General features: G+C 34.5%; 4 protein-coding genes across 11 annotated transcripts in view; 2 read left to right on the top strand and 2 right to left on the bottom strand.

Annotated features, from left to right (window-relative positions):
- LOC115236396 (MOB kinase activator-like 2) overlaps positions 1-3,243 on the top strand; it is a 27,352-nt gene extending 24,109 nt beyond the window's left edge. For all 5 annotated transcript variants that reach the window (XM_029808820.1, XM_029808819.1, XM_029808818.1 and 2 more), the window contains exons 2-5: positions 868-1,122; positions 1,649-1,773; positions 2,010-2,237; positions 2,768-3,243. In XM_029808820.1, the coding sequence (XP_029664680.1) occupies positions 868-1,122; positions 1,649-1,773; positions 2,010-2,237; positions 2,768-2,847 (688 nt within the window). In that variant the 3' untranslated portion in view covers positions 2,848-3,243. The remainder of the gene's footprint in view (positions 1-867; positions 1,123-1,648; positions 1,774-2,009; positions 2,238-2,767) is intronic.
- An 88-nt stretch (positions 3,244-3,331) lies between these two features.
- Positions 3,332-6,277, bottom strand: LOC115236400. Its single transcript, XM_029808823.1, has 6 exons — positions 5,457-6,277; positions 5,143-5,320; positions 5,040-5,074; positions 4,405-4,756; positions 3,745-4,178; positions 3,332-3,645 (listed from the first exon to the last, which is right to left on the bottom strand). Exons 1-5 carry the CDS (start codon positions 5,674-5,676, stop codon positions 3,749-3,751), a joined length of 1,215 nt encoding a protein of 404 aa, XP_029664683.1. The 5' UTR covers positions 5,677-6,277; the 3' UTR covers positions 3,332-3,645; positions 3,745-3,748.
- Positions 6,278-6,427: 150 nt separating this feature from the next.
- On the bottom strand, positions 6,428-15,893 carry LOC115236399 (palmitoyltransferase Hip14). Its single transcript, XM_029808822.1, has 10 exons — positions 15,758-15,893; positions 13,991-14,129; positions 13,550-13,749; positions 13,181-13,390; positions 12,807-13,086; positions 12,428-12,628; positions 11,802-11,963; positions 11,574-11,730; positions 10,514-10,758; positions 6,428-10,389 (listed from the first exon to the last, which is right to left on the bottom strand). Exons 2-10 carry the CDS (start codon positions 14,126-14,128, stop codon positions 10,153-10,155), a joined length of 1,830 nt encoding a protein of 609 aa, XP_029664682.1. The 5' UTR covers position 14,129; positions 15,758-15,893; the 3' UTR covers positions 6,428-10,152.
- A 271-nt stretch (positions 15,894-16,164) lies between these two features.
- LOC115236395 (1-acylglycerol-3-phosphate O-acyltransferase Pnpla3-like) overlaps positions 16,165-24,575 on the top strand; it is a 14,535-nt gene continuing 6,124 nt past the window's right edge. The window contains exons 1-2 of one of the 4 annotated variants that reach the window (XM_029808814.1): positions 16,165-16,285; positions 17,519-17,816. In XM_029808814.1, coding sequence (XP_029664674.1) covers positions 17,657-17,816 — 160 coding nt within the window. In that variant the 5' untranslated portion in view covers positions 16,165-16,285; positions 17,519-17,656. Of the gene's footprint in view, positions 16,286-17,234; positions 17,438-17,514; positions 17,817-24,575 lie in introns of those variants that run through there. The other 3 variants (XM_029808815.1, XM_029808813.1, XM_029808812.1) reach the window with 3 other exon arrangements.

Here is a 24,575-nt window from a genome sequence, read left to right as displayed (position 1 = left end):
AAAAAAAAAAAAAAAAAAGAATTCCGTTTGTTTCTCGTCGAATTCGTGACGTGAGAAATACAACGCCCATGGCTTCGCTGATAGATTAAAGACAAATTGAATAGAGAGTCGGGAAGCGTCGACGGTAATTGTACAAATCCGATAATTCGCTAATCTGATTAATGAATTCGCGCTACTCGATTAAAGACGAAACGCTCTCATCCAATCGAATCCGGTCAAGCTGGAGACCGCAAATTAGCGAACGTTTGTGAATCGACAATCACAGTGCATTGTAAAAGATATTTCATTCACTTTTCCTTTGACGATTTTCCGGGGATTTGCTTTTGACGATAAAAAACTGTAGACGATAGCGTCAAAAATTATATAAGCTATCATTTTTGTAACATTATTATTTATATCGATCATTGGCACACTTTTGTAATCTTTATCAAATTATTAGGCTGTTTTCTCTGTAATTTATTGATATTCTTTGTAATAAAACTGATCTTTTCTCGTTCCTTTGGCAAATATCAATCTCTTATTAAACGCCACGTATAAGCTATTCCGAAACGTGTTTCCCCTTTCAATTGCGAATTCTTTGACCATTTTTATAATAATAAAATTCTATGAAGAATCGATTCCCTCTCTCTCTCTCTCTCTCTCTCTCTCTCTCTTTGATATTGATTAATAATTGACAATTATAATAATTTGATTTCGGACAGCGTGCTCATTAATCTCACACACGCGAGGCTGTGCTATATTACATCTATATATTTGCGCAATATCTACGGTTTTGCTTGATTGGCTTGAACGTTTTAAAGATCGCCATGTGCGAAGAGGCTGTGCTGCATAATTCACTGACCGTGCGAATGTTTTCTCGTTTTACAGAAAAGCCAGACGAAAGGAGAAAGATGCGGGAGCCACGGAGGATCCTAAACTGTACCTGGAGGAGGCCGCTCTCGAGAGACAGTTGCCGGAGCTGGACCTGAGGATGCTCGTGGATTTACCGCCCGGTCTGGATTACAACGAGTGGCTGGCGTCGCACACCCTCGCACTATTCGATCATATTAATCTCGTCTACGGCACGATATCCGAGTTTTGCACCATGACGGGTTGTCCCGATATGACCGGTCCCGGCTTAAGGTACGTTGTAAACTCCGATTTTTTCGCTTACTTATTCACGGTATCTCGAAAAAATTACATCTCCGATTTATTCGAGCATATTTAAGAGAACTATATTTTTTTATTACAGAATGTAAAAACATATTCTGAACCGTGTACATAATATGGAGGAAATAAAGAGCGTTATATTTCCTCCACATTTTTTATTTAAATTTTGAATATAAATTTAAGTTTTATTGCTAAAGATGGAGGAAAAATCGAAAAAGGATATGTGATGGAAAATCTGAAATGTTAAAAAATTATTTTTTCAATTTCTTCGATATAAAGAAACTAAGTGTTTTCGTCTCACAGTACAAATGTAATCTCTGCTAAATGCACCATCATGTTGTCATATTTTTAACAGAGAATTGATAGCTTTTATCGATGAAATTTTGAAGTTTGATCCAAATTATTGTCCATCACTCTTGTTCATTATTTGCTTTGTGTGCTGTTAATGTTTTGCATTTGAAATGACCAATCCATTGACACAATTGTTTTATTATTCTAGAACGTATCTATGGTTCGACGAAAAGGGGAAAAAAACGAGAGTGGCAGCACCGCAATATATAGATTATGTTATGACATTTACGCAACGCACCGTTAGCGACGAAACTATATTCCCGACAAAATACGGTGAGTCATTCAACCTTTATATAATTATTTAATTCGTTAACATTGATTAATAAACATTATAGCTTCTTTTTGAATAACATTGCTACTATCATAAAAATTTATATCGATTATTAATCGATCGAGAGATATGTATATTTATTATATTAATTTTATGTTATATATATTATATTTAATTATTAATTAAGAGCCGAGAAACATCAATCGGTTAATTAAAGCCGAATAATTATTTTTTTTAGCAAACGAGTTTCCGAGCTCGTTTGAGTCGATAGTGCGTAAGATCCTGCGGCTACTGTACCACGTGGTGGCACACATCTACCACTGCCACTTCAGGGAGGTGGCGCTTTTGGGGTTGCATGCTCACCTCAATTGTGTGTTCGCCCACCTCACGCTCCTTAATCAACGCTTCAACCTTATAGATCCCAAGGAGACGGAGATTCTGGGGGACCTAGAGGCCGCCCTCTTGGGTAAGCTTTATATATTACCGCCGCTGCCACACCGATGCGGTATTGATCGATGCTGATTACGCAATGCCGGGGAGAGATCCGAGACCGAATTGCGCGACAGAATATTTCCTTTGACGATCGATAGAGTCGTGTATGTGTGCCTTTAAAAAACAAACTTCTCATTACACATCTCGTAATTCTTTATTTGATGCCGACGATCGGTCAAATCGGAGCTTAAAACTAAAAAAAAATTATTGAAAAAAGAAAGATTGGAACTGTATATTGAAGTGCCTCGGATATTCTCTCAGCATTCGTCATCGCCGATTATCGGAGAGGTACGCGATGTTGAAAGAGACTTACTCGTATCTCCGTAAAGTCTAACGGAGCGTCGAGAAAGCTCTCTTGTGGGAATCAATTTGCACGATTATTAAGGGACGAACCTAATTACGGTGTATTAAGTGTATATTTAGCCAGCTACATTATACGCCTCGCCGGAGAGATACATGTTTGATTTTATACTATCGATTCCTTCCCCGACTACTTGCTTGCAGGTGACTCGACATCCGCGCCTTCGCAGACCTTAGCCATCCAGGAGACTCCGACCTCCACAACCACTACCAATACCACCTAGATCGCCGCGATGCGTAATAGCATGCGAGCAGAGGTTGCAGTTCCTGAGATTAGGTGACGATAGGTGATTCGTTTGTTCGTTCGGTTTCTTTTTGCCTTCATTTTATTCTTTTTATAGACCACATGCGAAAAAATAGAATTTATTGCGATACGATCGGCTGGTGGATGAAGAGAAAAAGAGAGAGAGGGAGAGAGAAAAAGAAAGAAAGATAGAGAATGAGAGAAAGCGGCGATTCTGTAAAAACAAAGAAAAGATACCAGTAGTACCTGTACATAGCAAAGTGTGAACAACTACATGATGTAATTAGGTTTCTCCGTTTGTTGTTTGTGAGATTGTACATAATTTATTAAATGGTAAGATATATATATACACGAGAGAGAGAGAGAGAGAGAGAGAGAGAGAGAGAGAGAGAGAGAGAGAGAGAGAGAGAGAGAGAGAGAGAGAGAGAGAGAGAGAGAGAGAGAGAGAGAGAGAGAGAGAGAGAGAGAGAGAGAGAAATAACGAGTGAGAATGAAAGAGCGCGAAAGCAAGCGAGAAAGAGAGAGAGCGCGATAGAAAAAAAACGAGTATTGATTATTATTGACAAAGTTAGTTGCTATAAGAGATGATTTGTTCTGTAAAAATGACACAATAATAATATTGTAAAGTTAAAATAATACCAAATATATACCTGGTGTTAAGGCACATGTCTTATCGGTGACGAGTTGAAAATACGTGATGTGTGTGTATGTGTGTGAAGGAATCCCATCTCCCTTCTAGAAGTGAACCTATCGTCTCAACTATTGACCAAGTCGTCCTCTAGAAAACCTCCGAAAATCTTTAATTATCTTAAATTACTCATAAAATTGCTTCTCTTCCTCCTTTGAAATTTTTTAAGAATTTCTAATTTCCACTTACAAGTTCAGGTGCAAGCAGTGGTGGTCGGTGCGTGAATGTGCTTCACTTCAACGAGTCTGATCGCGGCGCAAAGATTCGCGATTTCTCTCAAAAATAGGCCTATCGCCTCGGCTATCGGCTCGCAGAGATCTCTTAACGACGTAGCGATATTATAGAGAAGGATCAGTACTGGTTGCACAAGAGCGTTGAACAGAATGGATAGCAGCGGTTTCACAAAGTAATCCGCTATCAATTGAAGTATCCCCACTGTCAGCGGTCGGATCACGCTATAGAGAATGAAGCGGAGGAGCTGCAGAATAAAAGCCGTGACGAAGGCGATGCCGATATGAATCGTGCCAAAGATTTCTGCCCAAAAGCGGGTTGCTGCTTGATCAGTCTTTTCGGCACATTTATCGGTAGTCAAGACAGGATGGCAATCGGTTGTTCGATAATATCTGCAAGAAATATCACCGTCCCGATCGGTCTCATTTAATTAGTGTATTAATTATATATCAAGTATCCCTCTTCGCTCCGCGTTACGTTATTCAGTTAGACCGATTAAAAATTTTTCTTAATTAAATTTAATTATTACGTTAATCGAAAAGTATCAGTGCGATAAAGCAAGTCTTCGAGAATGTCTTGCATATATTTTGCACTTACACCGAGGTAAGCGATACTTACGCGGAGCTTCCGTGATCGAAGTAGTAAATCTCGATCTTCTCCGCCACTTCCTCCCTCTTGAGTTTCGTCTTCGTTGGATACTTGAGAGGCTTTGATTTACCGGCATCGTACTTGGCGCTCTTACTCGGTATCCCGTTCGACATCTCGTAAGCGGCGAGGGGTTGAAATTCGTGTGGTGGCTGCGACGCGTCCAGATGCTGTTTAGGCATGCCTTTGAGAGGCACCTGAGCATAGTGAGGACACTGAACCTGTTTCAACTTTATCTCGTACATCTTGTTCTCCTTGCCGAAGTGCCCATTTCTTGGCCGCTTCCAGCTGAAACGGCTCCAGAACTGCCGCGATTGCGGTTTATCTAAACGAACGTACGTTTATAAATCTCTGTCGACGTATTTACTCACGCAGGATGTATTTTAGCTCCTTTAGATATGGACTATATATCGTATAATTTCTACCAATGCGTATTGTAATCTCCATATGCAAAAGATTTTTATAATTTTTTTGTATCTTAAATTTCTGTAAAACTGATAAAATTCAAATTTAATGATAAAGAACGTTTTATACAATCCCGCACGAGTATATACTTATAGCAAATCAAATATNNNCCGATCGGAGACGAAGTTTCCTATAATATATACCTTTTTTAAGTTTCACAGGCAGAACGTAACCGTTGCTGAAATGATAAATCTGCTTTTGAGAAACAAATCGGCTAACGGATAATGGAAGGCGTGATGGCGTTACATTTTATGACTACGGCATAAACACGGAGGAAAGCTCAATTGCGTCGTTGCAGGCCAACTTCTCGAGTTCTCCCGCTGGCGATCCAGTTTTGCTGGAACCGCGGATGGGGCTTCCGTTGTCGCGGCTACGCAATAAGTTGCGACCGGCGTCGCGTCGATCGAACATTTACAATCTGTATCTATATACAAAACACAAGCATTGAATGATTGTTTATAAATATATAAATGAGTTCTAAAAGACAGACAACTTAGTTCGATTTTGAGGGACACTCTTTATAGAGTTTCGCTTTCATACAACGTGAGAAATGCGCGTGCCTTTAGGTCCTTCAACAGCATCGTTTCCCTTTCCGATCGTATTGGTGCAGACCACATTTACGTCGGAATTTACGGCCGAAGTAACATCATCCGAGTGCAAAGACGTTAGATTGGACGGTTCTGTGGTGTCGGTGCAAGAACAATCCTCTCCGGTAACCATGTTATCAAACATTTCCTTACAATAAAACACATGGAAAATTATATAAAATAACATCAACATCGAACGCAAACAGAACTGTCAGAACAATAACAAAAGCGATTGGCAATTATACATATGATATATATGCTTTGCATATTCAAGTCGTATCGATTCTAATTTAACGTATATATAGTTATAATTTCAATTAGTTTAAATTCACATTATAGACACATGAGAATAAAATCTGTAATATTTTATGCTGAAAATTAAGATTTAAGAAAAAAAATTGTATCCGACTAATTTTTCGCGTTTATGAAAAAGATCTACTTTAAATTACTCAAAGAACTCATAGAACTCATAGATGATGTTTAGTTTTTCTATAGAAAATTATACGAAGAGATAAATCGTTGCGTTAATTGTAACGAATGATTCCATTATCACGAATATAAAAATCAATCGCGAAGAATTAGTCAGTTATCGAGAATCTCTTATATAATCAATAAAAAAAAATCCTTTCGAAATCTATATTATTGAAAATCCACATATATCTGTCTATATCGTGTTTTCTTCCAGAAAACAAAAGTTAGACATACTTTACGTGCTGTATACTGTTTTTATTCCTGTCTTGCGGCTATACGACATAGTTTTCTCCAAATGATATACCAGAAATTATTACATCTTTTAATATATGTATATATAGTTTTCTTTCAAAGTTTTTCTCTCGAGTGAAATAGATAAACGTTAGACTCTTATTTACATCGGATAAACCTTGGAAGTAGAATATATAGGACAATTATACCATCAAACAGACAGTAAATGACGTATCATCATATGCGAATACATTGTGTTATAATTCATCAAAAATTTAACAGCAATTCGAACATTCAATGTATGTGTGTTATACATGTTGTTTTCGTATTATCTCGCAAATCACAATGATGGGAAAGGTGTTGTATTGTGAATTACAATTTTATATAACTGGGAATTTTTTTTTCTTGTATAAGATATATCTCTTAGAATCTTAAAAACTATGAATTATTCTTATAGAGTTTAAAGGATAGATAGAAACGTGCGTACGTGTATTAAATAACATTCATTACGACTCTATATCCTTTGGCTGTAAAAACATTATCATTTTTTTGTCGTTCTGTTTCGCTTGCTTAACAATATATATATATATCGATACTTATGATTTGCGAGAGAGGAAAAACAGAGATCGGTATAATTTACGAGAAAAATTGAACAAAACTCCAATCCTAGCATTTCATTTATGCGCGAACTAAGAGAGAGAACAAGATTATTACCATATTCCCATCTCGCTATCCACATTTGAATTTAGCGAAATTATATCGATCCCGATTTTCAAGTATTATATAGTACATACACAGGAAGTTAGGATAATACATCTTACTCTGACAATTAAACCTTTCGAATGAAAGAAATAATCACACAACGCAGTTAACAATATTTTTCTATAAATCTCAGTTGGACTAGATTGTGAAATAAAAAGTATGTAAAAATTGAATTCAGTCCTACGCGAAATAATGCCTTCGATGAACATAATTATCTTATAATATATTGATATTGTAGTACAATCAATATATTATATACTCTTTTATACTGTTATATTTTTTTATATAGTATTTATACATGTATCTCTTTGCTAATAACATTGACATGGAGTACTCGATTTGCAATAATTGTGTGTGTAATTGCTATTTCAGGTGTATACATATTAAAACTATCTGTATGTTTCAACATTTTGTACACAAGTGTTCCTTATCGTTCTGTACAAGAAGTCGTTGGGTGTGAAAACTTGTATCAACTATAATATTATAATATGACATAATTGGTAAATCTCGAATCTAGAGTTGAACGTATAGGACAATGATTTTGAAGACGCATATTCTTCTAAATCATATTGAAATAAAGCTGATATAATTATTTACAGACGCGTCAAATGAAATGTATAATAATATTTACATACAAATGAGCAGTTATATTAAAATATGGATTTGAAGAAACTTTGTTGTACAATTAGTATTAAAATGCATGTGATTTCATCATAGCATGTCATCTCATCGTTACGATGCGTTCTTAGAACAAAAAAATTCTGTAACAAACTAAATATATATGTATTATACTAAAAAAATCACACAAAACTATATTATGCAAATACTCAATTTTTGATCGATTCGCTTTCATACGCACTCACAGAAATCAGAATCATGATACCAGAAAGTAATCAAACTCACGCAAGAGTATAGATTTACATTTTATATATATTAATATCACATCTTTTTTCTTCTCTTTGATAATTGATTAGATTCTGAAAACTCTTTATAATTTATTTCACGTTTTATAATATGATGCATGATAATGACTTCAATGTTAGCGTCATAAAAAGTCTTGACGATAGCAATATGCAGTCATTATATAGTTAAGTTACTTTCTAAAAGAAAGATAATTTCTGAAATACTTTATGCCAGGTAAAAAATAAAACTAATGTACTTTTCTATATCTAAAAAAATTTGTTTTACAATTAAAAGGAATTAAAACTAAATTCAATAACTATTTTACATCACTCTTTCAACAAGGTTTCCATTTCCGTGAGCGCATCTAAAGAAATAATACTTGCAATAATAATATTTTATCACTCAAGACTTATTTAAGGAAAATCAAAAAATTTTATAATATAATATAAAAATTGGACGTTCACTCTATCATCATCTTCATTATAAAATGCTACCATCGATTTTGGAATGTACAAGCAGTATTATTTCATTATTTTTGCAATAATCTGTATACACAATTTGGAAGAATTATCAGTTTGAAGTGTAAATACTAAATACAATATTCGCACGCGTAAACAGAGCGTTTCTTATTAAATAATTTCTTTGTTGCGTAACAATATTTTAAACTCACTCTTTGCTTAATATATAAAAAGCGATTTTTGTGACCTAAATTTTTTTGACAAGATATGCTTGATATATATTATATGCTACAACAGTCCTTAAATAAATATTACAAATAATTTTTGTAATATTGATTTGTGATCGCAATTATTGTGATCATATCGTATTACCATGATAAAAATTACATTTTAATCATAATAACCGATATACTAGTTGATCTCAACAGAAGTTTTGTAATGTCGAGTACACGTAAATGCATTTCAAGAAGCATAACATGGCACTTAAGTCAGGTAGAGAGTCTCTTACAAATACGAACAATAGAGTAAACAATGTAAATAGCTGTTACGCAGTTTTCACTTTTGGCTATAAATCTACTGCACAGCATTTGATTTTTTTATGCATTCTAATTTGTATAATTTATGCACATTTATAGCGCGATATCATATAGGCCACATTTTTAATATTCAATTTTTTTGCATCTTATACGATTTTTAATCTTTGCATTATATTGTGTATATATATATATATTTTTAATTGTATATAATTCTTGTATGTCAAAAAATTTTTATTTATGTTTTACACATGTTATGTGCATTAATTTTTTTAATTACAAATTATTTGAATTTATCAGGATATAGATGCATGGATGTAGACATTCCTCAAATGTTCATATAAAGAAAAACCACAAACATTCAATTATTCCTTCATGAAATAATGGATGAGATAACTGTAACTATGTAATAATTGTACAAATTAAATTATATATATACTTGTAAGAAGAAGAGGGAGCATCAGAGCTTTATACATTTGTTCAATGAATATTACATACTTTCAATCTCTAAATGCGTTTACTTCTTGAAAAAGATGATCTGATATCTGAATCATTAATTGTTATCCATGGATTGTGATACTGAATTCAAATGTGGAATGGTCAGCAAATATCAGTAAATAAACACAATTTAAAACAAATGATTAATATTTACAATACGCATCTACTATAAAGAGAATTGTTATTTTAATAATTAGATAAAGAATGTTCGAAATATAAAAAGGATGATATAATCTGCAAAACAATCAGTTGAGATATTATACTAACCCTCCACTGCCAAAATTGTCCAAATTACAGATTAATGTTTTAATTTCCAAATTGAAAAATTATGTACTTCTCCTCTTTATGTATTTTTCTTCATTTATCGGCTATTATAATTTTAAAATTACAATATGGAAATTCAATCTTTCATATCTTTAAAAATACATCTTATCATTTAATTTGGGCAATAAAGAGGGTTAATTGATGAATTGAAGAAACATTTGTGCAATTAAGTTGTTTCATCACTCAACGATATCTTTAAGTAGAGCACAGGGATACGCACTTTTTGCAAAATGTAAGTCTTTCACAATATACAAGTCGAGAAATTATTATTCAACGACTATTGTACAGTAGACCTACTTATAGAACGAAATCCGTATATATGCGTAATTACTGCCGTATTGGAAAGTCACTTACGTGTTTGCGGCAACTCTTTGGTGGCCCGAGAAGTACGTCAGGCATAAGTGATATGGTGTATGTGTGGATGTGTGTACAATTAGCTTCTCACGGCTGCCATAGCGCAATACAGTCTCGTTTCAACGTTCTTTTACTTTAAACGTACTGAAAGTTATCTTTCTGCGCGAGCAAAGGTAACTTTTCGATGCTTTGCTTGAGATCGAAGCTGTGTAACCAGTCTGAGCTAGGTTTCGCTTTTACCCCGCAGAAGCTAAAATTGCAAAAATCTGCGGCGTTTTGCAGAGCTCCGCGATGGAACGGGTTCCCTTGTTTGAAATGTTTGTAACGACCAGCATTCATTCGTTCATTCGTTGTCATTCCCAAGACCATGATCTGCGAAAATACGTAAAAATAATCATAATAATCATTTTTACTATCAAAACAATCAAGACAATGGTTCCTTCATTGGTCTTAATTTATAAGATGTACATTTTATAAAATTATAATCGCATTTTACCTGATAACATTGACACGCCAACAGGGTTCCGACCCAGAAGGAATGAAGAGACGTGTTGGCTGCTACCCACATTACCCAGGCGTCGCAGGTAGCCGCGGCTACCAAATAGTTGTCCGCACTATGACCGTTCGTCAAGTTTGACCAACATTCAAATTGCCAATACTGTACACTGGCGGATAAAATAACGATGCACAACCCAAGCAAAGATGCCAGAAATCCAAGGAAATACTTGTGATTATGTGCACCTGCAAATGATGCAATTAGTCTATTGTTTAGCATTAAACAATATTTTATTTTTTCTCGTGTGCGTATGTGTGTATAACTTATTAATCTTATATCTATAAATGATAAAATACTAACAACTTGTAAGCAGTTATTGCGCTTCTTAATGTGTGTTATCTTATTTAAATGTGTTATCTTGCTCAAATATTAATAACAATTATATATCGTACCAAATATAATATAATTTATATTGAAGTATTAATCGAAGTTTCTCGTTACGTTATTAATATAATTTTATTTTAAATTTATATAATATTATTTTACACATTATATCATACTATCTTATCGCCTTATCAGCATGTTACTTATCATCCTTAGCAGCTTATCAAAAACTAATCGTACATAAATGTCCTCGATTTATCTAGAACATATCACATGATCAACTCACCTTGGTTGGCACTATGACCGTTCGTCAAGTTTGACCAACATTCAAATTGCCAATATTGTACACTGGCGGATAAAATAACGATGCACAACCCAAGCAAAGATGCCAGAAATCCAAGGAAATACTTGTGATTATGTGCACCTGCAAATGATGCAATTAGTCTATTGTTTAGCATTAAACAATATTTTATTTTTTCTCGTGTGCGTATATGTGTGTATAACTTATTAATCTTCACAACAGTGAAATGAAGAGAACAGACAGAATAAAATGGATAAGAAGAAAAATGAAAAAAGATGTACAACTTGCTATCAAAACAAACAAAAAAATAAATAAATAAAAAAAAACAATATAGAGAAAACTGAAAAGATTACTATAATGTTGGTATTTATTTACCGATGCAGTTGTTAACCCATGGACAATGATGATCGAATCGCGCTACACAACGGTCGCATGTGGAACAATGTTTAGATCTCATGGGTCTTCTGACTAAACAGCTACTACAGAACCATTGTGGCTCAAAACCACCGGATTCGGCCAATTCGATTATCGTCTGCAGATGAAGACATATTTAATTTTTCATGCATATTGAATAGTTTTGCGCATAGAAATAACAGAAAGTACATTTAATTTGTCCTCGTGAGTGGCCGTGATGATTCCAGGATCACCTCGCCAAGACTGTAGGAAGCATATCCAGAGAGGAACAGAACCGCTGACCAATAATAACCATAAATACCACGCTGCATGGACACCGAGCCAAAATATCCACGTAACATATATCCACATCTAAAAAAAAATATATATATATATACAATTCATAATTAAAATCTGCATATAATAAATTGCACGAAATGTTTGTACTAAAACATGCATAAATATGTTCCAACAAAATATATCACACATACAATGCAGGTATATCTATAAATGATAAAATACTAACAACTTGTAAGCAGTTATTGCGCTTCTTAATGTGTGTTATCTTATTTAAATGTGTTATCTTGCTCAAATATTAATAACAATTATATATCGTACCAAATATAATATAATTTATATTGAAGTATTAATTAAAGTTTCTCGTTACGTTATTAATATAATTTTATTTTAAATTTATATAATATTATTTTACACATTATATCATACTATCTTATCGCCTTATCAGCATGTTACTTATCATCCTTAGCAGCTTATCAAAAACTAATCGTACATAAATGTCCTCGATTTATCTAGAACATATCACATGATCAACTCACCTTGGTTGCCAAATAAATCGACATTGGTAATATGTGGAACAGCCGTTCGTCGAACACGAAATGGTTCATTAGATACACCGCTACATAAAGGGTGATAAAGGCACCTAGTTTTAGTAAATAATCCCATCCGATCTGTAGAATCATGCCAATCACATAAAATGCTATGAATGGCGTACTGACCATGCAATACCAACGGACTCTCTACAAGAAAAAATGAATAATGAGATAATGCACTTATATACAAAAAAACTGAAAAGTGAATCTACTTTATTCTGCAGTTAACTCTACAGTTAACAGTAAAAAAATATCCTCAACTAAGAGATCGCTTTTATTCCAAGCTAATATATATCGTAACATACTTATGGCACATTATCGTTACCTTATCTCTACACCATGTTCTCGTACGCCCTTGCTTTTCTTTAATCTCCTGACTAATTTTGTGGCCTAGCCACGCGGCGCCGATGTGCGGGCCCAGCAGCGTCATCGGGGTCTCGTTTTGGAAATTGGGCAAATCTAACGAGGCCCCGTGTTGCACTAGAGTAGATATCGCTGTGTTATTTTTCGCTATAATGGCCCAATGCAGCGCCGTGTTACCGTGCAGGTTATCGGTGAGCGAGTGCGACGCACCTAGAGTCAACAGCAGTCGCGTTGGATCTAAGCTGTAAAAGGAAAAACTTTAAAGTAACCAATATAGCGTTTTTCTATTAGGGAAACAGCATTGCTTATACCGTAGTTACACAGTACTCTATGTACCTGTTGACTTTGTAAGCACTCCACATAAGAGGTGTCATAGCGCTTCTATCCGGCATGTTCGGATTCACGCCTTTCGCTACCAGATAAGCCACAATGGCTGTGTGACCAAATTGCGCTGCCAGATGTATGCATGAGAAACCTTCAGAGTCCCTCAAGGTTGGATCAGCACCTGCTCTCATCAGTATGACGACTGTAGAGAGATGACCCTGCCTAGAAGCACAATTAGAGCTGACTTTGTTTTATTTAAATTTTTTATAAATTTATATTACAAAAAAATAAAGATTATGGTTTATTTCCAAAATCTTCTATTATTCTCGTTTAAATCAATTTATTAAATAACATCAACAAAATGTTTATTAAAACACTCACCTTGTAGCCCAATGCAATGGCGTAGAAGCCAATTCGCCACCAATTGCATCAACTACAGCTCCCTTTGCAATAAGATACTTAACTATATCTTTTCGATTGTTTATGGCAGCCCAGTGGAGCAGCGTTACGGTTTCCGAATCTGGCTGATTCACGTCAGCACCAGCTTCCACCAATTCTGTCACTCGATCCAATGCTCCATACTACAAAGACATTATCCTACTTATTGTTAGTTCCAAATAAAAAAACTAATCATACACTTTGATCATGCAGATGATTAGTTTTAAATTGAGGAACTTATTTCTGTTAAACCCACAGTTAAAAAAAATACATTAAAGTATTACATGTTTATTTCTATATTTGTATAATACAATTTCAATTATTTTTTAAAATGAATTTAGAATAGTTTGAAGATAAGCTCTTTAATTTAATCGCTGAAATTACCTGCGTGGCTCTAATAATATCGAAAGAACTACAATCTTGCGCAGCAGGTCGCGCTGGTTCCTGATGAAGGCTGCTGGGGTCGTCGGGCTCACCAGTGCCCTCGCCCTGGCAGGCAGTCTGCATCTGCAGTGCGTACATCCTACAACCAACAAAAGAATATCAAAATATCTTTCTTAAGCAATTTCAAATTTTTTACTTTATTTAAAGCACATTGTAATAACAAGATGATAAACATTAATCTAATAATGTATATATTTATCAAATTTTATTATCATTTTCTTTCTAGATTATAATTCTAATGATAATATATAAATTGCTAATGTATGGCAAAAAGGACTAATCTATCGTAGTTGATGCAATTCCAGTGTCTTTCTTCCTCTTTCTTAATCTCCTTATATATATATATTTCCTTTCTTTTTATTAAATACAATAATGGAGTCATTCTTTTATTATTCGCAATTATTTTGCATAATTGTACAAGCAAGAAAATCTGCTTCAGAGCTAAAAAGCTCCTATGTATATTTATCTTGAATTAAAAAACCAACATTCCTCATTTCGTTTATTCATTCTGATTCTGAATTTCCTTGAGACGAGCGGCATATCAACACGCGATTTCGTATTCGAGTCAGTAATAAGAGAGAACTTTGTATGCCGTGATGTGTATAAATTGTGCTAAATCATGTGTTGTTGTCCAGAATACAATAGGTGTGACGCTTTCCAGCTAATTTTTTTTATAGTTTCTATATATACATTTATGTTTTAAAGGAGGGAAGAAACAGTGAATGTGCAATAAGATACTTTCTACTTAAATTAAAAAGTAAGTATGTATTCAGATATGAGAGAGAAGAAGGAAAACTTTTATTACTTGTAGCAGCACATTATTTATATATTATAAATTGGATTGATTTAGATATAAAATTCATATCTATGTTTTAACATTAATTAAAGTTAGCTAAAACTTGAGTGATTCTCTTGACTAAACAGAAAAATAATTAAAATTAAGATAATTTTATTATGTTTGATGTGAATTTTTATATATATTACTCCATCCACTTAATAAATAATATTTAATGATCTTTATTATAATTAATAAATTCTTTGCTAAATATAACACAAGTCACTAAGAGAATATCTGTTAATTGATTTAATAAATTTAATTATATATAAATCTGGTCACTTTTTATTTAAAAAAAAAAGAGATTAACTCTCTCTCCCTCTCTCTCTCTCTCTTTCTCGAGTTTTGATATTTTTTTTCTAAAGTGCAACATAAATTCCATGTACAATATAGCAATTTTGTTTATTTATTGCGATCTTGTTTACTTTAATGTACTATATCTCAATAACAAGATCAATAACAAGAAATTATATCGATGTCTTTTCTCATTAATTACAATCACCAATTACAAATTCCACATCAAATTAAATTAATCCAAAGATACTAATTAATTATACATCATATACTACGAAATTAACAAGAAATTTAATAATTCTCTTTCTACGCATTTTCAAAAAATTCAGGAGTCTAGCAGGTACAACGTACTCCTATTCCTTTCTTTTCGTTATTTCGACATTAAAAGGGTTGACGCAACGCGACTCACCCTCGGGGATATGTCTTTCTACCGACGAGACAGAGAAAGAGAGAGAAATCGAAAAGCATTCGTTGTCCACGCTGATCGATCTTCGGAGTGCGCATAAAAATAAATCGTTTTATATATACGTACGTATAAATGCTAGATAGAAAAAAAAAAAAAGGCTAGTCCGTCTCACCTTGCGTTTATGCGTCGCTAATGCATAGTAATGTAAACGACGACGGCATGAACGACCCTTAGTCGGGGATGCGAGGGGTTAGTTTCCAAGGACCAGCAGTTTTCGTGCACCAGGGAGTGGGGCGCCGGCATATCACACACGCGCGCACACACGTACGACGTATACGCGACGACGGAGCCGCCGGGGTTGACCTTACAAACGGCACCCTCGTAAGGTTCCTCTCTCCGCGACACAATCGTGCGTTTTTAATTCGCGATGACCGTCGAGCGTCCCGATCCCGTTCCTCTCGACCACCGACAACTAGCTAGCGTCGCGAGCAGCACCGTCGAGTGTATGTCTCAGTTTCGGTTCGCCGCGACGCACAGCCGCCCCGTCATCGTGTTCCAGTGTTTGTCGGTGTTCGTCGAGCGTTTTATTTTACGCGACGGATCCCATTACCTCGATATCGACCAAACGCAACGCCGTCCGGTCGGCAATGTTCGACGAAAAAAAACTCGACGGATCAGGAACATCGCGGAGACACCTGGCGTAAGCAGATTATAGTAACCTTACTACGCGGGGATAACAGCAAGAGACAGATCGATTGATCGATTAGAATATTAGAAAAAGCTATAAACGCGGAATAATAATGGTTCAGCACACAAGACACGCGATAAGGTTATGAAACAACGCGGAGTGACTCGCGATGAAATAAATATAAGAAAAAAGTCGCGACCTTTTTTACCATCCGAGATATAACGCCATCTCGCGTGCACGAGAAGTACTAGGAAGTGTCAATTATGATGCCTCGGTCGATTCGTCATATTCAAATAAAACAAAAGGTATCAAAATTCGTGTACTTGTTGAATGATTGTCGATTTAAAGTGCTGTGCGAGGCTATGCGTGACGTAAGCATTTACGTATAATATTAATGTAATATTAATATATACATATAATATATACGTATATGTAAATATTATATGTAATATATATATATTTATATGGTGTGGCTATACTTTGTTTTTAATTCGTGTACTTGTTGAATGATTGTCGATTTAAAGTGCTGTGCGAGGCTATGCGTGACGTAAGCATTTACGTATAATATTAATGTAATATTAATATATACATATAATATATACGTATATGTAAATATTATATGTAATATATATATTTATATGGTGTGGCTATACTTTGTTTTTAATTAGTAGTATATATTTTATGAAGCATCAGATGTGCATCACGCAAAAGGCGTGACCACAGATTTATTATTTACTTTATTATCTATTATATATTATATGTAATAAAATAGAAATCTGTGGGCGTGACAAACGAACCACACCACCGACGCTGACCAGTCGCGCGACGAACGTCACACGTCACGTGCGAATGCCTACGTCACTCATAGAGCGTTATCGGTGCTGGCGCCGATGTATTCCCGCGTCTGTATATATACGTCGTCCATGTGTGTGTTGGTGTCTCTTTCTCTCTTCGCGTTTCGCGCACAGCGCGCACGGGGCTTTAATCAGGAACGAACAGCTGTTCTGTTGCCCGTACGTCGACAGAATACGGTCAACCGTCGTAGCACGTGCATCGCTCTCGCGTATCGCAAGTGACGATATAACGTGGCGCAGAATTTAAGGGAGATCAGAGAAACGTTTTTTTTTTTTCACGCGCGTCAAACGAAAGTGACGGACGAGTCAGGTTTTTAATTTTTTTTTCGCATTTCGCTTTGTTTACACCGCGTGACTCGTCGTAACATGTAGTAAAATCTGTCGTAGACAGCGATTCTTGGCGACGAGAGGATCGAGAAGACAGGAAGGATAGACGACGCGAGGGACAGCGGATAGCATCGTCGTGTGACGCGTTATTAGAACAGAATAACGAGGAATAACGAGGAATAACGAGGACCAAGAGGACGACATGAATCTATCGTTCGCTGGCTGCGGTTTCCTCGGCATCTACCACGTCGGCGTGGCGGTCTGCTTCAAAAAGTACGCGCCACATTTGCTGCTGAATAAAATAAGCGGCGCGTCCGCGGGTGCTATCGCCGCATGTTCCTTGCTTTGCGACCTGCCCCTCGGTGAGTGAATTTTCCGTTTTTTTTTCTCTCTTGTTTGGTGACGTAAAGTATTCTTTGCGACAATTTTACAGAGAAGTTACGTGTAGAAGTAGCAGATCAAATTTAAGATCTACGCTGATTATTTGTCCGATCCCTTTTTCTTTTCTATCGTGATTTTTTTTCGGCGAGTTCGGCTAAATTGATTTGCCTGAGGCTGATCTGTCAAAATAAAATAATTTATAAATAATAATTTTGAAATTTAAGTTCAATGGTACGCTTACGTCAATATTATTTTCATTTCATATATTATATGTATATTTTTATTCGCGCTATTAGCTTATTTACAAAAAACAAATTTAATTATATTTTTTTATATTAGATTGAACGGAAAGTTTGTTCCGTTTTTTTTTTTTTGCTAACAGATGAAGACCGAAAAAACGGCACGAACTTTCCGTTCAATCCAATATATCCTTTTTTGGATATTGGTATACTTTACTGTCCGATGATTTACAATTTACAGACTTACATTGTTCAATCTCTTTTGTTTTACAAAATTGTAAGTTATACTGTGGTATCTCTTTTTGGAATTTCTTCTTTGGGATATCTTTTTGGTATTTCTCTTAGTCATCTTTTTTTTTTACAAGAATGTCAAAGAATCCATCATTTCCAAATTCTTTTCATTTTTCCTTTTTCGCTTGTAACACATGGCACTGTTTTTTTTCTTTCTCAGCAAAAAACTCGTATATTGTTTTCTATTTATATTGCATTTTCTGCAGAAACCTTTAAAAATTACTGTAGCTGCATTTTATTATTTCGCATCAGAAAATGAAATACTTAAAGAAGATTCAAACTTCTTTCCAATATTTACCGTTTGGGATATTAAAAGATATTTTCCTAGTAATTGAGCTTTTACATTTGAGAAATTAATAATACTTGTAAATATTATACCATTGTAAGAGACTTACTGAAAGAGAAAAATATAAGATGCATTTAAAAAAGCGCAGAATTATTTAATAAGTCAATTATATGCAAACATTAATATCGAATAATTCCATAATTATCTGAATAATGCGCATGCACATGCTGGAATTACGTCAAATTACATGTTATTTTACAATGAGAGAGTCAGTGAAATGGACGAATAAATTTATTATTCCAATAATCTCCATATCTATCATTTGATTGTACGCAACATCGCGCATTGTTATTTCTATTTAATACACGAATGGCATTTTCAATAACGCCGTTAAGATTGCCGGCTTGTTTATTGCAAGTGTGATATAATAGTCGAACTGATTTGTACAAAAATAAGAAATCCTCGTATCTTTAAAAGAGAGATAGATAATTAAAATATACGATTAAGGCTGAAAAGAGTAATCATTGTTGCAGAAACGGCTATTTGAAATTCATCGTAGATAGTGAAGTTTTTTTATTTACCTTATAAACTTAAATTCGTGAAAAATCTGAATTTTATATTTTTTCTTCAAGAATTTGTCAAATAAAAGGAATTTGTTTTTCATACATTTTATTTAACTTTATAATAACAAGTACGGGGGGCATTCTCTTATCGTCGCTAACAACTTGTAAGCACGAGAATTGCGATGATTACATTGTAATAATCTCCGCTGCGCAAATGTGATCGAACTTTTAGAAACTCGATCGATGCGCGACTTATCGCGCTGACACGCTTTCAAATCCTAAACTCATTTGCAAATATATGCGTAAAAGTCGTTACCTAATACCAGTTTTATTAATAGGCCACGCGAAGGCATAAGCGAATGCAGTTAATATGAATATTCTAACGCGAAGTTTATCACCCGAGGAATGTTTTGTTTTTCCGCATAGTTACTGACGCGTGTTGTCTTTATTATCATGAAAGACGAAATAAACACTTGCACGCCTATATTCTCGTGTCTCGTACGTTGTTTTGTATTATGTATACTACGAATCCATGAATGCAACGTGAAGAATGAGTGCATTGATATAAACAATCAATTGTTTTACGCGTTTTTTATGATTTTTTTAAAAAATTTAAATTAAAGATCTGAATCTAATCTTTTGCTCCTCTCTTTTACAATAAAGATAGAGATATATTTAGAATAACGTAATTATGTAAATCTAAAACAAAATAAGAACTCTCTTTCTTTCTCTCTGTAATCGTTTTTAATATTATTTTAGATTTTTATTTACATTTATTTTTAAGTTTTGTTTTTATTTATATCATAGATTTATTATTTTGTATCGTGAAAGAGTTCTGTCGACGTTATCATACATTTGGAAAATTGAATAGCCGCGAATATTAAAATAATTAATCATATTTTGTTCAAGTGATCCGGAAGCGAAAATTTACATAAGTATTTTTTGCGTATTTCGTATAATAATGCAGCGAGCGAGCTCATGAATCATTTTCGATAGATGCGATCATAATGACGAGGTCAAGCATTGTGGCATTTAGTCGTCTTGCGTAAGTCCTAATTATGAAATTGAGATGAGTTACAGTTATATGTACATATCTTATTGTTAGAGACGTAGTTAGTATATATTGACTCGAGAGGAAGAGATTGCTGGGATGACGTGTACCCATTCGAAAATTAACTCTGTAGACTTTAGCACGCACGTGTAAAAACACAGCTGCTTTGTTTGCTTGTTCATAATAACTTTGATTTATTATTTCACACGCGGATTCCACTCGACTTTTGATACATGCATAACTGTTGAAAGATCCAAGAGAGATGTATTTTTAAGATGATTAAGATACTCATATACATAGATATATACATGGATATTTAACGTAAAAAAAGTCGCTGTAAAAGAAAATAAATTTTTCTCCCAAAAATCGAAATAATTTTTAATATAATGATTTCGCGAAATGTATGATATTTTAGTTGGTCGCAAGTCTGTAAATAAAATAGAAGTTAGAAATTTAAACAAGTAGATTAATTTTAAAACACTATCTTTTTTCTGGTTATTAAAACGTTGAAAATTATTCAATCTCTAGTTTGTCTTTTTGCGTGTTTTATTTTCACAGATTTTAAATCACGATGCACAAACAAGGTCAGGCTATATCGTATAACGTTATGAATATGTGTCATAATGTAACAAACTAGTCGATAGGCTTATGACAAATATGTTTTCGTAATCCTCAAGCGTAGATCAAAATCATGGTCAAGTGACGCGAATCAGAGAATAAACATTGGCGAAAGGGTTGGATGCTATATCTCTTGTCGGCTCTCTCGCCTAGATATGCGCATCGGTGTCACTGAAACTAGGTTACAACTGCACGTTTATTGCGAGAAATATAATTATACGGTCGATATAAATAATAGCCGTTTGATTTTACATCGCGTTACACAATCTCGACGATGTTGACCGAAAGTAACACAGTTCATCGATTTAGCGATGTACTCCAATTATCTAAACTAACAGTAAGATTAAAAGAATGTCCTCGTTATCAGTGAGAATTGCGAGAAAATCTTTTTATTATTTGTGACGCGTTGAGATATGCAAGATATACACGGAAATTCCAAGCATAATGTCAGAGTTCTTATTGTTAGATATTGTTTCAATGATAGAGTTTCAAAATTTGTTTGTACCCGAGGCTTATCTGCATATCGCGATAAAGGCAATTATCAATGATCCGATTATCTGACCATTCGCCATTTGATAAAAACAAGATTATTATCCCGTGGTATTTATGTCGATTATGATCCGTGTAGGAAAGAAAAAAATCTTGTTCGAGATAAATTAGTCAAATTTCCTGTACAGGAAACAGGAATATTAATCGGTTTTATCACATCGCGTATAGGAAGAGTGCTCGATACACGTGTTGCCTGACAATATATGATATACGAGATGTTTTACGTATTTTTTCAATGCACTGTAAAATGACGCGAAATTAAAGCCGATCAATGCCGACAGTGCGAAAGCTACTAAATGCTTCGCGAGCATGTTTTAATGTCACGTGGAATTACGAAAAAGAGCTGAGGCAACGAAATATTTAACTTGACACGCATTTCAGCCATTCTTTATATTTCCTTATAGAAACAAATATAAAGAAAATGTTAATTTATGAATATAAAGATTGGACTGCAATTTATTTAACTGTGATACATTTCTTATATGTAATTGTAAAATTAATATTATCTTTTTAATCGTAACGCTTTCTTGCTCGAGTTGACGGATTAATCGCTCCTTTCTTTCTTCATCACAATTACAGATTTGAAAGAATGACGCATGATCGATCGATATAATGTGTCTGTGATTACGAAATATAATGCCTCCGCGGTGGTATGTTTCTTCTTTTTTTTCGATATCGATAATATACATTGATCGCGTGAGCCAAGGACACCGTGTATTCGGATGATGTTTATTGAAGGACTAATGTCTAAAGTCTAGAAGTCAGTATCTTTGCACCCAGGTTGATCGACTTGATACGCAATTGCAGGTTGCTAGCTGCCATTGTTCACATGCGATAATGAACTTTGCATGCATTCGATATATCTTCCGTATCTCCGCGAATGTATTGACAAATATAAACTTCGCCGTGAATTCACGCCGGATCGTGAAAGCGTTTAATTTTTAAATTATTTGTTGGTATCGTTGATTAGAAAGATTAGATTTGCAACGTTTATCGATGCACTTTGATCCCACGTGTATTTAAATTTGCACATTTATTTCTGCAAATTATTTTTTTTTAATCAAATTTTGATTTAAAAAAAATAATTTTTTTCTTACGAAATATTAATAAAGATGCATATATTATCTCTCTTTCTCTTATGCGGGATTTTAAAATTGAATTATATGTATATATCATGATTTTTGTCTGTATAAAATAAATTATTTCATTGTCCAATGTTTGAAAATATTTTTTTGATAGCTACATCTAAGTGGATTTGAATTATTAATGGAAAATTTCTCCATAATTCAGGACAAAATCCCGGGTAATTTCATCAATACACGGCAGATTTAAAAGATATATAATGAAACTAGCAAGATATCATTTATCGATGTGAAATAACGGTCTCACCAACGATGAATGTGTCCATAAGTTCACGAGTGCATTGGCTTTCATGCATATGCGATTCAATCCCCTCTCACTCTCTCCTCCTTTTTTCCATTCATTATTCAATTCTCTTATTTATTATTTCCCACACGTGTGGCATTTATGATACAGTACTTCTTGTAATTCAATATATCTTGCGTATTACATAATGCATAATTATTAGTTTTTTACATATTTGTCATTTATAATCGTTAATACATTCGCGAAAAAACCGTACTCCAATCAGTTAGCATCCAAAAAAAAAAATGAAAGAAATACCCACATTATCTTCAAAATCGAAAAATATAAAATATAAAATAAAGACGTCCCGATTTGCAATGCGTGTGCCTTTCAAGATTTTATTATTTCCAGAAACTGAATAAATATTTACTTCCACTTTGTTGAATATTACCGGAAATCATTCTGTCTACTTAGCTGTCGATTATTCTTATCGTTCAATTAACGTCGACGAACATCGTCATCTATCTAGCTATTTACGAAGCGTCGCGAAAACTTCCGTCTTCATCTTGAAAGAAAATATCAGGTGATTGCATAAGTTCACAAATGGACTTATCTGAATAATGTCTGACGCTAAATTGACATAAGACAACGTCATCTATTCGGTGTAAGCAATAATTACCACACGAAAACAATAGAACTCCGCCATGCAGTAACTTAATGCCATCTATGAAAATCGGGCACGAACTTATGCAATCATCCAATATTTACCTGACGTATCGAAACGCGTCTCGCCGCTTTTCCTTGATCTCACCAAGCTGCGTAATTATTCGCGCGGCGTAAAACGCCAACGCAAATCTCGTCCCGGCTGTCATCCCCGTGACGTCAGGGATCTTCTTATTCGTGTGGGTATCTATAACCGAGCATGAGATACGGCGAACAAAGCGACGCTGTTTCTATCGGTTCTCTAATGTAAGCTGGCGATATACGCTGACGTGTTCGCGTGCTCTCTCGGCGACCGCTTAATGTTTGCACATCATCTGATAACCTCGGGCGATTATTTATTTGTTCCTTCGTTCATAATCAGCTCCTCTGCAGCCTATGACGTTTGTTCGGGTATTGAGAAATCCAAAATCCGTATCGCGTTCCAAGAGCGGGGGAGGCTGCTCTTCTTTTTTGATTCAAGATCAAACTCGCTAAAATAGTCGCATTTTAAACGTAAATATTACACGAATCTTACGCAAACACGCGCGTGCTTATCGACAAGAAACGTCATACGCAACAGCTGTGCATAAATGAACGAGAATTAAAATTTATGCACAAGTTTAATTATAAAACACTCGAGTATAAAACATTGCGTTTTGAGAGCAGTAACGTTTGAACGTCTCTATTGTGCACGAGCATACGGGAAAAAATACGAGAAAAACAAAATAATAAAAGTTGATCTTGAAGAAAAGTTATCGTATCTAATCGCTCATTTTATTCTTAAGTTGGAACAATTGTTGTTATCTTCACTTTTTTCTGTAAATTTTTGCGCAACGAAGAGATACATGTATTCTATTTTAAATATTTATAATTTTACCAAGTATACTCTGCATATCATATGTATTGTATTTAATTAATTTCTCGACATAATTATAGCTTTGCAAGATCTCTTTGTTGTAGGCATCATTGCGGATATTCTGCGACTTTCGTAACGGTTATTTCATTGAGAGAATCATATGAAAGAGAAAGATTGCGAAGCATTATTTCAAAAAAATTATCACGTGATCGATCGGAAG

Source organism: Formica exsecta, unplaced genomic scaffold (genome assembly GCF_003651465.1).
Source record: "Formica exsecta isolate Colony F162 unplaced genomic scaffold, ASM365146v1 scaffold247, whole genome shotgun sequence".
In the NCBI taxonomy this organism is placed as follows: Eukaryota; Metazoa; Arthropoda; class Insecta; order Hymenoptera; family Formicidae; genus Formica; species Formica exsecta.
Note: the sequence above shows the minus strand (reverse complement) of the source record. Positions and strands in the feature narration are given on the sequence as shown.

What these genes read in the sequence shown, in the direction of transcription:
- LOC115236400 (XM_029808823.1), bottom strand. Translation starts at nt 5,676, where the DNA reads ATGTTGATGTTATTTTATATAATTTTCCATGTGTTTTATTGTAAGGAA. An exon ending in GCCTGTGAAACTTAAAAAAG is followed by an intron (nt 4,757 to 5,039) that starts GTATATATTATA and finishes ACGTTCGTTTAG; the next exon opens with ATAAACCGCAATCGCGGCAG. An exon ending in TTCGATCACGGAAGCTCCGC is followed by an intron (nt 4,179 to 4,404) that starts GTAAGTATCGCT and finishes TATTTCTTGCAG; the next exon opens with ATATTATCGAACAACCGATT.
- LOC115236399 (XM_029808822.1), bottom strand. Translation starts at nt 14,128, where the DNA reads ATGTACGCACTGCAGATGCAGACTGCCTGCCAGGGCGAGGGCACTGGT. An exon ending in AGTGCTTACAAAGTCAACAG is followed by an intron (nt 13,087 to 13,180) that starts GTACATAGAGTA and finishes TTCCTTTTACAG; the next exon opens with CTTAGATCCAACGCGACTGC. An exon ending in ATGGGTTAACAACTGCATCG is followed by an intron (nt 10,759 to 11,573) that starts GTAAATAAATAC and finishes CATCATTTGCAG; the next exon opens with GTGCACATAATCACAAGTAT.